The 13,965-nt window shown below is 40.8% G+C and overlaps 2 protein-coding genes across 3 annotated transcripts; one reads left to right on the forward strand and one right to left on the reverse strand.

Moving 5' to 3' along the window:
- Window positions 1-272: 272 nt before the first annotated feature.
- klhdc10 (kelch domain containing 10) lies at window positions 273-7,316 on the reverse strand. Of its 2 annotated transcripts, none has more exons than XM_041964006.1 (9): window positions 7,113-7,316; window positions 4,662-4,883; window positions 4,358-4,512; window positions 4,011-4,159; window positions 3,820-3,904; window positions 3,449-3,515; window positions 3,318-3,365; window positions 2,976-3,115; window positions 273-2,494 (listed from the first exon to the last, which is right to left on the reverse strand). In XM_041964006.1, exons 1-9 carry the CDS (start codon window positions 7,186-7,188, stop codon window positions 2,285-2,287), a joined length of 1,152 nt encoding a protein of 383 aa, XP_041819940.1. In that variant the 5' UTR covers window positions 7,189-7,316; the 3' UTR covers window positions 273-2,284. The 2 variants fall into 2 exon arrangements, with proteins under 2 accessions (XP_041819940.1, XP_041819939.1); XM_041964005.1 differs by having other exon boundaries at window positions 7,098-7,316.
- A 1,575-nt stretch (window positions 7,317-8,891) lies between these two features.
- zc3hc1 (zinc finger, C3HC-type containing 1) lies at window positions 8,892-13,674 on the forward strand. The gene is made up of 10 exons (XM_041964136.1): window positions 8,892-9,032; window positions 9,774-9,876; window positions 9,997-10,147; window positions 10,257-10,340; window positions 10,470-10,597; window positions 10,811-10,950; window positions 11,194-11,464; window positions 11,620-11,823; window positions 12,395-12,607; window positions 12,701-13,674. Exons 1-10 carry the CDS (start codon window positions 8,899-8,901, stop codon window positions 12,773-12,775), a joined length of 1,503 nt encoding a protein of 500 aa, XP_041820070.1. The 5' UTR covers window positions 8,892-8,898; the 3' UTR covers window positions 12,776-13,674.
- Window positions 13,675-13,965: the final 291 nt, after the last annotated feature.

Consider the following 13,965-nt stretch of genomic DNA (forward strand, 5'->3'; position numbering starts at 1 on the left):
AGTGCTTCACTACCTACATGTGATTTCTTTTGGAAAATGTATTTCACTAGTGTATAGTGTGTTTTCATTTCTTACAGTTCATTTTGACATTTTGGCACATTCAGTATGCTCAGCTTGCAGGACAAATAGCATGCATGTTATCACTTTGATCTAGCACATTGTTAGAAACAGCTGTTCATGCAAAAATAGTCTAAACAACAAATCTGGCTTTATGTGTATCATGCTAATTATTAGTCAAGCAAAGGAAATGGGGAGGGAACAGTGGGCAATTTACATAACACTTTTATTGACAGTACTCCAATACAACATTCACACAAGCCTACTGTACATCATTTTAGTGGTCACCTTTAAAACTATGTCCAAAAGTAAAGGTTTGATGATGTTAATAGGAAAAGCAGGAAATCACATCATGCACAAAGTCATTTTGTTATGCAGAACAGAAACAAAGGGCAAGAAGTGCAGGCTGATCACACTGATCCGGCAACATCCCAGCATGGGTCTCAACTAACCTCTCATTCCTCATTATAATCACACTTCATTCAAGATGCAACATTATTTTGGCAGCAGTTGAATTCATTGATTGAACATAGGAACTATAGTGAACACGCTGATTTGACACGTTCAGTAAGTGCATCTAGGATTAAATTCCCAAAAGGCTCATTATGCTGCATCCTGTCCTGAAGTGCACTCTGTCTGAACCTTAACAGGAACACAACAAATGCTTCTGCATCCTTGACACAGGATACAAAACAGCTGTTTTTGCCACAGACATGTTCAATGATTATACTGTAAGTAATGGCTTGTTGAAAAAAATGGTTAAAATATTCACCTACTTGAAAACAATTTTCAACATGAACCCTTTTTAGACATGCAAAGATCTTATACTGCCTGTATTTGTGATATTTCAACCCTATTAACAGTTTGAAAAAGGCACTGCAGTATAAACAAGTGTTTGTAAAAGCCTGCTACTGAAGCGACTCCCTGTGCAAAACCTTTTATATGTCATCAACAGAGGGAGTAGAAGTCCGAACAGAATTAAGTCTTTATTCGAATAAAAGCATTTTCAATTAATTTTAAAGAGCACCAAATTCACAGTGATGTGTTGCATGGTTTGGTTTACAAATGAGAGCTGCGAGCAAACAGGATGGAAATTAAATCATTTTGAAGATACCCACCTTCCTTTTTTTGTTGTGCAGATATTCTCCACACTAGGCTGTAACATAATATATAATGGGAAATACAATACATCGAACCCCTTCTCCACACACTAACAAAGAGCATACAGTGTTTCTACATGTTTTAGCTAATTTATTGCAAAAAACAGGTTTTTTTTAAATGTTTTTCCTTACCTCCAGGCAGACACTGGTTACTGTTCTTATAGTATAAAATAAACTCGGAAAGGTTTGTAATCTAAGACAGGAAATCCCTCACAGTGAACACTATGTCTGCTTTTATGCTAAGATAACATAACTTAAATGATAAAAACACATGAAAATTAGTGTGATTGATTATTTAAGTTTCATTTTCATACCATAGGGAGAAAACTGAGATAAAAACGCTGCTGGAAGGTGGCAAAAACATTTAAAATCTAAAACACGACAGCATGTCGGCAGCAGTCATGAACATATATTTGAGATTTGCATTAAATTGGCTAAAATGTGCAGAAACACTGGCATGGTCCTATGGCAAACCCACTGTCTGCCACTTTTTAGACTGAAATGATTACTTTGCTTATAGGATCTATTTTTTAAAAAAAAAGTAAATGTCCACAAATATGCAAGACAGTGTGCAAAGAGCAATATCAGGTGATGAGAATACCTCCAGAAACATGGATTTAGTCCTTCAAATAAATATACATGCATTCGTCCTTTGCACAGAATTCTAAAAGTACTAGAGAAGGCAGATTTTTCTTCTAAAAAATGGGAGCGGACAGTCTTTAAAAGCATGACATGGCAAAATAAAGGATTTCCGGCTGTCACAGTAATGCAAGAAATCATCAGGCATCATGTAAGGAATGGTGGTGGCGGGGTGGGGTTGAGTAATATCCAGAAAACATTCCATATTTATCTTCTTTATCATCACTGAAACTGCAGAAAATGAGAACAGGAAAAAAAAAAAGGCATCCCATTGTTTTTGGTTTTAAGGCGGGGCTACGTCAGGAGGTGGAGGGGGAGGGCATTTTCCCGAGGATTTTGCTGTGAATTCAATTCTGTGCTCTGTCATCTCCTCCCGGTCCAGCCCAGCCCGTCCCATCCATTCATGTGTCCATCCTACAGCGTGCGGCCTATTTCAAGCGTTCAATGAGTTCCTGTGTGAGGCCCAGGTTGAGCAGCTGCATGGTGGGGAGTGAAGTCAGGTGAGGGAAGGCCTTGAGGAGCTTCTCCCAGCATAGCTCCAGCAGGCTGGGCACAGCCAGCCAGATTTTAAACAGAGAGCCAGTTCTCTTGTTCTCATGGATGTTCACCACGCCACCGTGGATGTACATGCAGCCAGCCTGAGGACGGCGTGAAGGAAAGAAAGAAGATGTCAATTTTATACGCAGTGTGGAGTTTATGACAGAAATTAACCAGGGCGTGAGGCTCTAAGCCCCTACATGGGCCATCATTGGTGATTTATGGAAAAATGTGACTGATTCTTTTTCTGGGAAAATGTGTTCTGGGCAATGAAAAAGATGCAGTTTCTAAATCAGCCTGCAGCTTTGCAGATTTTATAAATAAAATTCCAAACCCAACAAACTCTGTCAAAAAAAATCTGCAAAAATGGCCCAAAAAAAGGCCCAAAATACCATCTGATAAGAAGTAAATCAGCAGGAAAAGTCTTCTCCTGTCACTCACAACGCAAAGGCACTTGGTGGCCTAGATGACTAGATTAGAAGACCGTTACCACTGACATGAAACTCCAGTTGCTATTCCAAACTACAGTTAATGAATTAAATGTATATACACAGTGACGAGGAAGGGATGTGGTGTACTGACTGGGGTGACGGCGGCACAGTGGAAGTAGGCCGGCTCAGGCATCACAGCTGGTAGCTTACTCCACTGAAAGGTCTGCAGGTTGATCTTCCACAGATCAGCTAATATCAATTCCCCGTTGTAGCCTCCACAGATAAATACATCTACAACAGAGAAACATGGACGATCAGACACTGTTTGTGTAGGTGTGCACATGTTAGCTGGCAGGGAGGTACTTTCACCTTAACACTGAAGGGTCAACATATGTGAGGTCAAATGCTAGGAGCACTGGTTTATCTTTAAAGCAGAATAACAGAAGTAGGACTTTTATCAGGCGGTACTGGTATAGGGTTGAAAACATCTCACCATTTCGTATTTGTACACAGCTATGGCACCTCCTAGGAGCAGGATACCCTGTCAAAAGCACAGACTTTTTTTAGAATGGTTCGAATGAGAGCTAAACAGGTTTAGTTAACGATGGAGTGCAGACCACAGACCTATTTTGTCATGAGGTTTAGTCGTAATCTCCTCCCAGGAATTGGTCTCCAGATTGTAAGCATGTATCTATTAAAAAGGGACAATATTTACTGCGAATCTGAGTGCTAAGACAGAGTAGATGATCTTTTTTCAATCAAATATATTTGCAAAACCCCTGCTCTCTTTAAAAGAAATATCTTTTATCTTCCTCAGCTCACAAACACATTTGCTATTGAGTGAAAATACCATATTCTATATCGATCATACATTGCTTGAGGTGTGATGAAAATAAACTAGCTCAGAGATTTGCTCTTGACATATTTTTATCTGGTACACAGTTTTGATAGCAAATCAAATATTTTTGACAAGTCTACCCTACGTGGTGTCGTACCTTGTCCAGAGGGTAAGATGTCCAAGACGTTCCTCCTCCCAGAATGTAGATCCTCTGTCCATCATGTGCTATTTCATGCCTGTACCTGTGACACACACAACAGAACGTCATCTCAAGTAGTTTAACACTATTGGAAAGATCTCTAGCTTGGTTTGATCCAAAAGCCCATTTCAGGTGCCGTAAAGGTGTACCGTTCCTCAGGTAGGTCGTCAGGAGGGTTGTTGGGCTTGAGGTGGATCCACTCCCTCGTGGTCAGGTCCAGCCTGTGCAAGTCTGTGCTGTAGATGTAACCCGTCGTCCCTCCGAACACGTACAGGAAACCGTTTATAATAACCATTGCCTGAGGGAGGAAAGATGTGAAATAAAAGTCTAGGATGAAGCAAGTCTAAAAAAATAAATCAGAGTTTCCGATATCCTTTGGATCCAAATGGATTTTGGAAAAATCTAAAATTAAAACCAGCCTGTGCAATATTTCAAATCCAGAAGTTGTATGTGGCCCAGGCGACCTATCGATTGGCAGGGAGATTAATGCAGCTACCTGTCCGTAGATTCTGTTGGGCTTCTTCCCCCGACAGTTGAGCAGTGACCACCGCTTGTACTTCACGTTACAAACATGTACGTCATTGCCGTTATTTTCACCGAAGGGGATCCCCGTGCCGCCAAACACCAGGAGGTTGTTGCCATGCAAAACAGCTGAAGAAACACAGCAACGGCAAACTCAATTTACATATTTTACATACATTTCTTACAAAACACTGGATTTTTTGTTTTGTGTGTAACATACTACTGACTACGTGTACAGTATCAAAATGTGAAATGCTATTAGGTATACAATGTTTCACCTGACATGGACGCCAGCTCTGTGGGCATATAACCCTCTGTTCGAATCTGCTGCCAGCAGCCTGTGGCAAAGTGGTACCTCCAAAGCTCTCTGAACAGTGGATAGTCTTCATTCTCTGAGCCTCCTGACTCATCATAGTCTGGGTTGTACCCTCCAAACACATACAGGTTAGTGTTGTCAGCAACACAGCGATGCCCACTGCGGGCAGGGGGAGTACGATGACCTGGGGAGGGAAGAGCAAAGTTTCGTAGGATGAGGAGAGGAGGATTGTGCAAACAGAGATATCAGACAGGTATAAACCTGGGCTGGTAAGTCTTCCTTTATGGAAGGTAGCAATGCTACCTTCACTTTCAGCCATGTTTGATGTTGCTGTGCATAACTGTACGACATCATGTCAACAAATCAGAATATTGCCATTATCACAATATGATTTTTTTTTTTTTGCCATATTAAAAGTTAGACTGATATTATTTTGAACAATAGGATGTTGCATTCCACTACTCTGCAGTAGCATTTCTTTGTGCACTGTGTTAGCACCCAGTTGAATATTAACTTGATACATGTGCCGGAGACAATAAGCTGCAAAAACTCTCAATGCTACTTAAACTACAAGCTCGTCCTCCTCATTATACACTGTGACACTAAAGCAGACAGCGTAAGGAGTCTATTCATACTGAACACTGCTGTAGCTAAAATAAAGAATCAAGACATTTATGGCAAAAACACATCAATATTTGAGACAATAAGATGCTTGGGCCTGAGGGATTAGTAGGTTTCTATCATCAGGCATATGACAACAGAATACAGAGCACATTAAGCCAAATCTAATAACGTACCTCTGTTTAATGTACTAAGAATAGAACTGAGACCTATCTACAGCCTGAGACTGACGTTCCAGCCAAATAATGCATTTTTAATAATCAGGGTTTGTTATGGACTGGGAAAGCACAGCAATTAAAGGGGACAAAGCAGTGGAATTAAGGGGGGCATGTCCAAATATCCACGCTGATACAACTGTGATGCCGGAAAAACACAACAAACATCCAAGTTCATCACTTTGGCTGTTTTACATCATCGTCATACCTGATCACAGTGCTACAGAATGTTAGCAGATCACTTTTATCCAGGTGCTCCTATCAAGACACTACATTCATTTGGCAAATCCCTGTGTCCAAAAGTGCATTCAAACAAGAGATACAAGACTTAAATGTTATCAACCCTTCTATAGAAACAGCTAGAAGTGTGTTCAGAAAGCTACACGACTACGCGCTCAAAATAAATGTTACATTCATTTCTGACATGTGAGACAGGCCCTAACGACTTCCAACGTGGCACTGTGACAAAATATTATTGTTTCTTTAGTTTACACATCTTTATGTTTTTAAATCATTCTTGATGAATTTTCTGTGGAATCTGTTACAACTAGTTATTTCTACTGAGCTGCAATAAAAACATTGTAAAAACCTTCAATAACATCTCACAGCACGAGCTTGGGCTTTTAGAGGAATTGGCCTCAGGTTTCTTTTAGCATTTGTTGGAAATGTCAGTGCAGTTAACATTATATGAGACCATTTAGGCTAATTAAGGTGTCATTTAAGGAGCTAGCTACAACATAATAGCATTATCCACAGTAAGCAATATAAATGTTGTTTGTACTTGTATGTAATGACTATCAGTCATCCAGGTCACTGGATATTTTTGCAGCTGCATGTCAATATCAGTCAGAGTGACCTCAGTTGGACTGTGCACTATACAGTTCTGGGCCCCATGTGTGCCTGGCCATGTCAACTGTAAGACTGTACAGTGACAAACAAAAATAAAAACAGACCAGGAACAGGATCTGTAATTGAGACTTTACATAACACTGCAATCTCTACTTAAAAATGTCGGAAATGAAAGAGGAATCAGTACTTCTTGGCTTTATCCACACATCATAGATCATCTCAATATTGAGTACTGTATTCTACAAGTTATGCCTATCAATTTGAATTAAAAATATGCTATTTACAGCCCCGGATCTCTCTTAAAAACACAGCCTTAAATTTGGAATTAAAGTGTCTGCAGGCCAGCAAAACCTTGTAATCAACGATTGTGTGTCAGGGTATGTTCTAAGTTGGCTGTTCAGATAAAAAACAGGATTTTACAAAAGGCGAAACAGTATGACAACCACTATTCATTTTATAATACATATCATCTTGCAAATGATTGCTTACAAGCTTTTGAAAGATAAAACAAGCAGAATTACTGGATGTTGCTAGCTTGAATGTTACACTTAGCAACGTCACCAGTAAGCGAACCGTTTAAACTCTGAACATGCAACGATATCATTATGTGTGGAGCATCTGATCTCACTGAGAGTGTTTGTTCGACTGGCAAAAATGTGTCGACATTAAGTTAAATCTAACGTTAGCATCTCTTGCTAATGTTGTTGACCGACCTGCTAACGTCTCACCGTGCGGCGGCCTGCCTGTCAGTTTCTCGAATTTATTCAGCTGGTCTGGACTGCGAGCACCTTCAGCGTCCGACATCGTTTCCCGTTACAATCCAGTCCCGAAGAAGCTCACATCGAATAAAATCAACATCTGCTAAAGTGCTGATAAAACATTATAAATCATCCCACATTTCGCTCACTGTGAAGCCATTCACAAATGTTAACCCCCGGCCGTGAGAGCCTTGGCCAATCAGAAGGCTTGTTATTAGGACGTGCGTCATGAGGCATGGGCGGACTGCGCGTGGCCCCAAAACAACAACAGGTTTTTTCTGCCTGCGTGCGGTCAAGGGACATCCAGGTGTGGGAAATCAGTCATGCGGTCAAGTAGACGGTTTAAGTTTCCTACTATGAACTGCTAACAGTAGCAGGACTGTAGCCAGAATTCATAAATAAAGTATCGAGGTCACGAGTACAAATTCCCCCAGCAGAACACTACTACTCATCAACTAAATGATGGTTTGTATAGCCACCAACCACACTCAATGTATTGACTATTTCAAAAAACATTTTACGTATGTGCAAACAATTAAGTAATATTTTCTGTAAAATTTGCTTTTGCCTTCATTTTGCTTTATGTGGTTTAGTGTTACCTAGTATGCAATTTTGTTGCAGAATAATACTTTTTTTTAGGTCTCTATTCTGGGCTAAAAATAGTATGAGAGCCAACCTTAAAAAAATTATATTTCTGTAATCATCATCAGAAATTAACTACGTGACCTCAGTTGTAGATGCATTCATGATTTTTTTAAATGCAAAAACTTAAAAAACAAAAAAGAAAATATGTAAGGCTTATTTAAAAAAGAAATTATGCATTGCTTCAGTATGGTATCCCTGACAAAATACTTAGATTAATTAAATTTAGATTAATTAACATTAAACAAAACATGTTTCTTTTCAATTGGGATCTTTGATGTTTAGGACCCTGTGAGCTTTCAGTTGCAGTTGGTTTTGTGTCTGGTTGTTGCGTTCAAGAAGACTAAATACTGCCCTCTACAGGATATGTGTCCATATTAAAGGATGAAATACTGTACCTGCAGTGGTCGGATGTACCAGTACCAGCACCAGATTACCAACTGGTCAAAGGGGGCTGCACCTGATTTTTGCCCTCGGGTCCTTTAGAGAGTTCATTCGGAACTGCTTAACACATACTCAGGTATTTAATTTATGGGCGTGAATTTAATGCCAGCCTAACCAGCACTTAAATTTTAACAGCAAATCCCGAAAGCGATGACACAGGGAAGAGTGAAGGGATGAGGAATTAGGAAACTGATCTAAGAGCTGTTCATCAACATTCACAATGTGCTAACAATACGCCTGTACTTCTTTTAAGTATTTTTCACATTACTTCTTTAATTTGAAGTATCTCAATAATCCCTCCATTGTACCAGTGTAATGACATCGCTTTAAAATTAGGTATTTCATCTCACTGCTTATAAATATATATCAGAATGGACAACTAAAATTGCATAAAAACAAAGTGAGGTATCTTATTCCATGTAAAAGGAATATTTTAAATAATGAAAATCATTGTGTAAAATGAAAAAATAGAAACCAAAAAAATTAGTGGCCTCATTGTAAAGTATCTTTGTGGCTCTGGTTTTCTACTGTGATAAATAATTCCTACTTGATAAATACTTAAAAATTACATTCTGACGGGAATGTCCTACCAGATATAGAACACTAGGGGTCTTTCAAAGCGGAACGATTGGTGTCAGGGTTTATTTTCCGGGGGACATCAGAGTCGATCATGGCGACTCTCGGCGGCAGTCGCGGGGATCGTCTCGGCAACTCAAATCATCAAAAGTCCTCATTTGCATCTCCAGAGAAAGTTCGTGAGCTTCTTAACGATGGAGTGTCCTCAGCAGATATCGGAACCAACAGGTGCATTTTTTGCGCAGCCGAGCGCTGTTTGTTTGATTTGCCGGGGCCGATGAACAAGTTGAGCTAGCTAGTTTTAGCCACTTAGCTGCTAACTTACTTTAGCTGCCTTCACTCAGCCAGCTTTAAAGGGGGGGAAGTCTCCAGCGTTTTGGGAACTTGTAGGCCAGGAACGGGAGTGTGCACGACATTGGTATTTCTTGTGCGTATTATTTAGTCCATTTATCTAACAGGTCTGTGAGTGAAGTCGTCGTGCTATCGCTCCCGTGCACAGTTACAGATAAGGGGGTGGGGACCTGAAGTTCTGCTGTGACACGGTGGTCCACTAGTTTGCTATTCATTTTTCGAGTATTCTCCACTTGCTACACAGCCATGAAGGCCAGGTTAAACAGACTAAGTTAGATTTTCTGGTTTACGATCAATTAACAACAACAAATGTTGGTAAGCAGCAAGAAAGATATGAGCTACTTTCCTTTTTTTTCCTCTGTCGTAACGCGCCTTTGATTCGTGTGAAATGTTGGATAACTGCATGTCATGTTTGCTGTCTATTCCCACCGATAAGCTACCCCCTTATTCATTACTTGTTTAATTCATTTTGTTAGGCCTGCACCAAGCCTTCTTTCTGCCTATGCAAGTTTATTAAATGTACACAGTTTTGAATCAATTGCATGTTTTTTGCTGTTCAGAAAATAAGCAAGAGTTTGGAGAGTAAAGATCTGTTTTTCCCTTTTGTGTCGATTTCAGTGGAGAAGGAGATTTGAAAGTTCTGGAAGTAAAAAGCAACACTCAAGCACCTTGCGAGGCAACGAACAAAGAAGCTTTTTTCTCAAGAGTCGAATCCTATTCAATATCCTTTCACCCATTTTGTTCCAGTATGAGGCATCAAGTTGTTTTTTTTTAATGTGTGATCACCAATAAAGAGTAATGATGAATATGACAATACTTCATTATTTCCTTAGCATAGCACTGCTTGAAATGGGCAGGCAAACCCCGTGTGCTGTCCCCCCTGATGTGTGCCAGATATGGCTGGATCAATGTTGGCTGTGATATGCTCAAGTGCTCCAGCTGCCAGGCTTTCCTTTGTGCATCACTGCAACCAACTTTAGACTTTGAAAAATGTGAGCCAAACTTTTAAACAATGTCACACTTTATTTTGGGCAAGTTAGGCTGATTATGCCAGTCTGCCAAAAATGAAAGGTCAAGCAACTTTCCTTCTGTCTTTAATAGATGAATCCCGCATTGCAGAGATATCAAGGCAGCTTCAGACGCAGCATGAGAAGTTTTGCCCCTGGCCTGACTTCCCATGCCCAGGTAGGAGTAACCATTTTATCTTGCATGTGTATACAAACAAAACAAGCTTTAATGTGACTGTGTCTTTCTAGCTGAATTGACCTGGAATTATCCACATTATGGTCAAGGTGAATGTTGATGTCATTTCAGAGCGGTTCTGGCTCGTCCCAGCCTGTGAACCATCAGCACTTCTCACTGCCTTCTTGGAGCGCTTCCAGAGCGCCTGTCTCCTTGCACAGCAGCTGCCAGCCATGAAGCCAGAGCAGCTGAAGTCCATGGTGAGGCAGGAGAGGAGTCTTTTTAGATACTGAAAAAAATCACTTTGAAACATTATTAACATTGTTCATAATTACTTAAAGAACTTAAAAGAATGATTCTAGGAGATTATGGAAAGGATTGTCTGATTCATGAAAAATGTGAACTGCAGGTTTATTAAAAATGCAGCATTTTCAGTTGTTCTAAAGTAACTAATGTCCATTGTTTCCTTGCAGTCACTGACTGAGGATGTTGTCAGTGTTATACTGCAGCTGATCGAGGAAGAACAAAAAAGAAAGGGAGGGGCTCCAAGCGCTGAACCTTTGGCTGTGCAGGTGGCTGCATGCATTGTTTCTCTCTGTGGCTGGGCTGCCAGGTGAGATGAAACTCCCCTTTTGCTATGTTTGTCTCCTCAATACACTTTTGAATGCCACAGACTAGAGTAAGAACACATAGAAGCTAATTTCCAACGTTAAATAAGTCCTCTGTACTAACTGTATGGGAGAAAATACAGTGGAAGGACACTGGATGCAATTTAGAAACCAAGAGAAGCATAGCATAAAATGTATTAGCACTCCTCATGATGAAGATGTCTGAGCCATGGGTTTCTCTATCTTAGCCCATCTCTGCACGCCATGAACCTGCCCATCCTCACCTGCTCGTACTGTATGCGCAAGGTGGGCTTGTGGAACTTCCACCAGATGGAGGGAACGGGAGGTGATGGCGATGCCTCACCAAGCACTGTAGGCCCGTCTATTCAAGCAACAGGTCCTGCCTCAGTCGCCCCGCATGAGGGCCAGGGGGACCAGCCCGCTTCTGCCGCATCCACTCCTGCTACAACTCCATGTCGCATGAAGCTGAGGAGCCAGGACTCCACCCGCTCTGACCAGGCAAGCTTTAAGAAAATGAATGTTGACTAGCTAAATAATCTAGACGTACATAACTGCACATATACATTTTAAGCAAAAATGTATGTACAAGAAATGGCAACTGAAATCTATGAAATGCAAGTCTGCCATTTCCTATGCTTTGGTGTGTGTTACAGGGTGAGGGAACCTCCTCCCCCCTGGCTTTGCGTGCCCGAAGCAGAGATTCACCAAGCCCCTGTGAAGAGCTTCCAAGTCCTTTGACCAGGGGCAAAAGGACAGCAACTCGCGGTCGAGGTCAAGGGGACAACTCTGGGTCTGATGGCACTGCCAACCTACAACACCCTCCTAAACGCCTGTGCCTGTCATCAGTTTGTGGTCCAGTAAGAACTAACATTACTGCTGATTTCACACTCTGTTTTTTGTGTAATTTTATTAATGCACACTTGTGTTCAAGATGGGCCTGCACAATTTGTTTGTACCTCCATTGCAATCTAATTCTTGCATTATATATTATGCCACATTTACATTAGCAAGGGGATCTGTCACGTTGAAGTCAGTGTTCCCAGTTTCTTTATAAATAGCCTCAGCAAATGACAACGATGGTGATGAATTGTGCACAGGAAGAGGGGACAGAAAATTTAAAAAGCACCCAGTTTGCAAGCAATGTTTTATCATAGTCACCGCATAGGAAGTTAACACTACACATTTTTTTCAAACACCTGAAATGTTGTCACATGATAATGTCACCATACCTGACAAGCTCTCATAGTCACAAGGAGATCACGGGTGCTATGTTTCTTTCCTAATGACTAATGAGACAAAATGTTAATCTCAATTTTGAGTTTCTCATTTATCCAGTATTTTACCTAATTCAAGACAAGATCCTTATTTAGCTTATATAGCTTCTCTGAACATCTTTTCTTTTTTTAACCTACCTCTGTGTTATTTCAGGATGGGCTCCTGCATAAGAATGCATTTGACCCCCTCGCACAGCACAGAGACTGGTGTCCCTGGATCTCTGTCGGAAAGGAGAATATGGATCCGGGGGCAATCCCCTTTGTGGATGGAGGCGTAGCACTTCATCAGCAGGGCTGGAAGGCTGCTCTCGATCTCCTCATGCCCATGAAGAAGAACTCTAATACAGCAGGAGGCAGTCCAGCACAGGCAAGTCGCAACTTTGCATTTCACAACTAAGCATTCGAAACAGAAGATGCTCACACATGCTCTGCGACATTACTCTGTTCTGTTTCCTCCCAGGGCCCTCGTGACAAGTCGAAAAGGGTGTTTGCTATATTCCGTCAGTGGCAGGTATCCTCCTCTCCATCTCAGTAGACTGTTTCCATCCAAACAGCATTGCAACACTGAGCTGATGAACTGACCTGCCCTCTGTTTGTGGTACAGAGTCCGTAGTACCAATGACAGGAGTGTCATATCATATCAATGTATGCCATCCCGTAACGTCGCGTTTACATTCAAAGTGTTTCTGGAGGGAAAGGAAGCTGATCGTGTCTTTAGGCAAATGAATGAGTGTCTTCTCTGTGAACAGTGAAATATGTGAATGGTGCCCATGTAGCATTAAGACATTTGAATTCTGTGTCATGAAAATCGGGATGTGCAGCTATTGGGGGCCTTGTATCACATGTGCACAGAAGTAGTCATCAAGTAATAGAACACATCTCTGCGTATACATTTGCCACAGGCAAGCCATCTACAATTAACGTCACAAGAAGACTGCTTCGGTAGTCCTTCATGACATTGTGATGGTCTGGATTTCTGTGGGATATAAGTGACAAGGAGTCCCTGATCGTGAGAAAGGTCCAAATGGCTTGACACTGGAAAGGCAATGTTTACCTTCAAAGTATGGTGAGTCAAGTGAGGGAGTGGTAAACATTAACCTCATCTTAGCAAAACGAAAAAAGAAAAGAAAAAACTGAGGAAGTTATTTGTGTGTGTTTACTGTTGTGGATTTGAGTTTTCTTAGAAAAGAACAGAATCCTTTTGGTAGTGATTTTTTTGTCATTTAGTCAGTGCTAAAATCCTGCTGATTGCAGGCAGGTAGAACCATGTGCCATGAACTTCCAACCTATTTTTAATTAGATTCAGGATGCCTGTACTTCCTATTTGCCTTTCTGTGAATTGTCATTGCTAATTCAGTCCTCTCTATTCTGCATGTGCTTTTACTGCTATCGAATTTCCTAAAAGTGTTTAATAAAATGCTGTTCTGAATGTTTGTTTCATTGCATGACGTCTGACAATTTAATTAAGCAATAGATGAATTATAAATGAATTACATCATTGTAAATACCGGGGGAAAGCATTCATTGCATTCAGGTATGACAAATATTTGACTACCCACAGTTGCATCTTACACTGACTGACTTATGAAAGGTTTCTCAGTGTTTCCATGTGGATGTGATTTGGGATTATTAGCTCTACTATATTTGCTGCCATATGTTGCCTGTCAGTACTTACTCACTGGCAGCCATTTTGTTGCCTGTAAAAACCTCTGGCTTGGAGGCTGA

Source organism: Chelmon rostratus, chromosome 22 (assembly GCF_017976325.1).
Source record: "Chelmon rostratus isolate fCheRos1 chromosome 22, fCheRos1.pri, whole genome shotgun sequence".
Classification (NCBI taxonomy): domain Eukaryota; kingdom Metazoa; phylum Chordata; class Actinopteri; order Chaetodontiformes; family Chaetodontidae; genus Chelmon; species Chelmon rostratus.

Excerpts from the sequence above, each read along its gene's own strand:
- klhdc10 (XM_041964005.1), bottom strand. The coding sequence starts at position 7,188 with ATGTCGGACGCTGAAGGTGCTCGCAGTCCAGACCAGCTGAATAAATTC. Across the intron at positions 3,516-3,819 it reads CATCTTACCCTCTGGACAAG|ATACATGCTTACAATCTGGA; the intron begins GTACGACACCAC and ends CCTTTTTAATAG. Across the intron at positions 3,116-3,317 it reads CTGTGTACAAATACGAAATG|ATGTATTTATCTGTGGAGGC; the intron begins GTGAGATGTTTT and ends TCTCTGTTGTAG.
- zc3hc1 (XM_041964136.1), top strand. The coding sequence starts at position 8,899 with ATGGCGACTCTCGGCGGCAGTCGCGGGGATCGTCTCGGCAACTCAAAT. Across the intron at positions 10,951-11,193 it reads CTCTGTGGCTGGGCTGCCAG|CCCATCTCTGCACGCCATGA; the intron begins GTGAGATGAAAC and ends TCTCTATCTTAG. Across the intron at positions 11,465-11,619 it reads ACTCCACCCGCTCTGACCAG|GGTGAGGGAACCTCCTCCCC; the intron begins GCAAGCTTTAAG and ends TGTGTGTTACAG.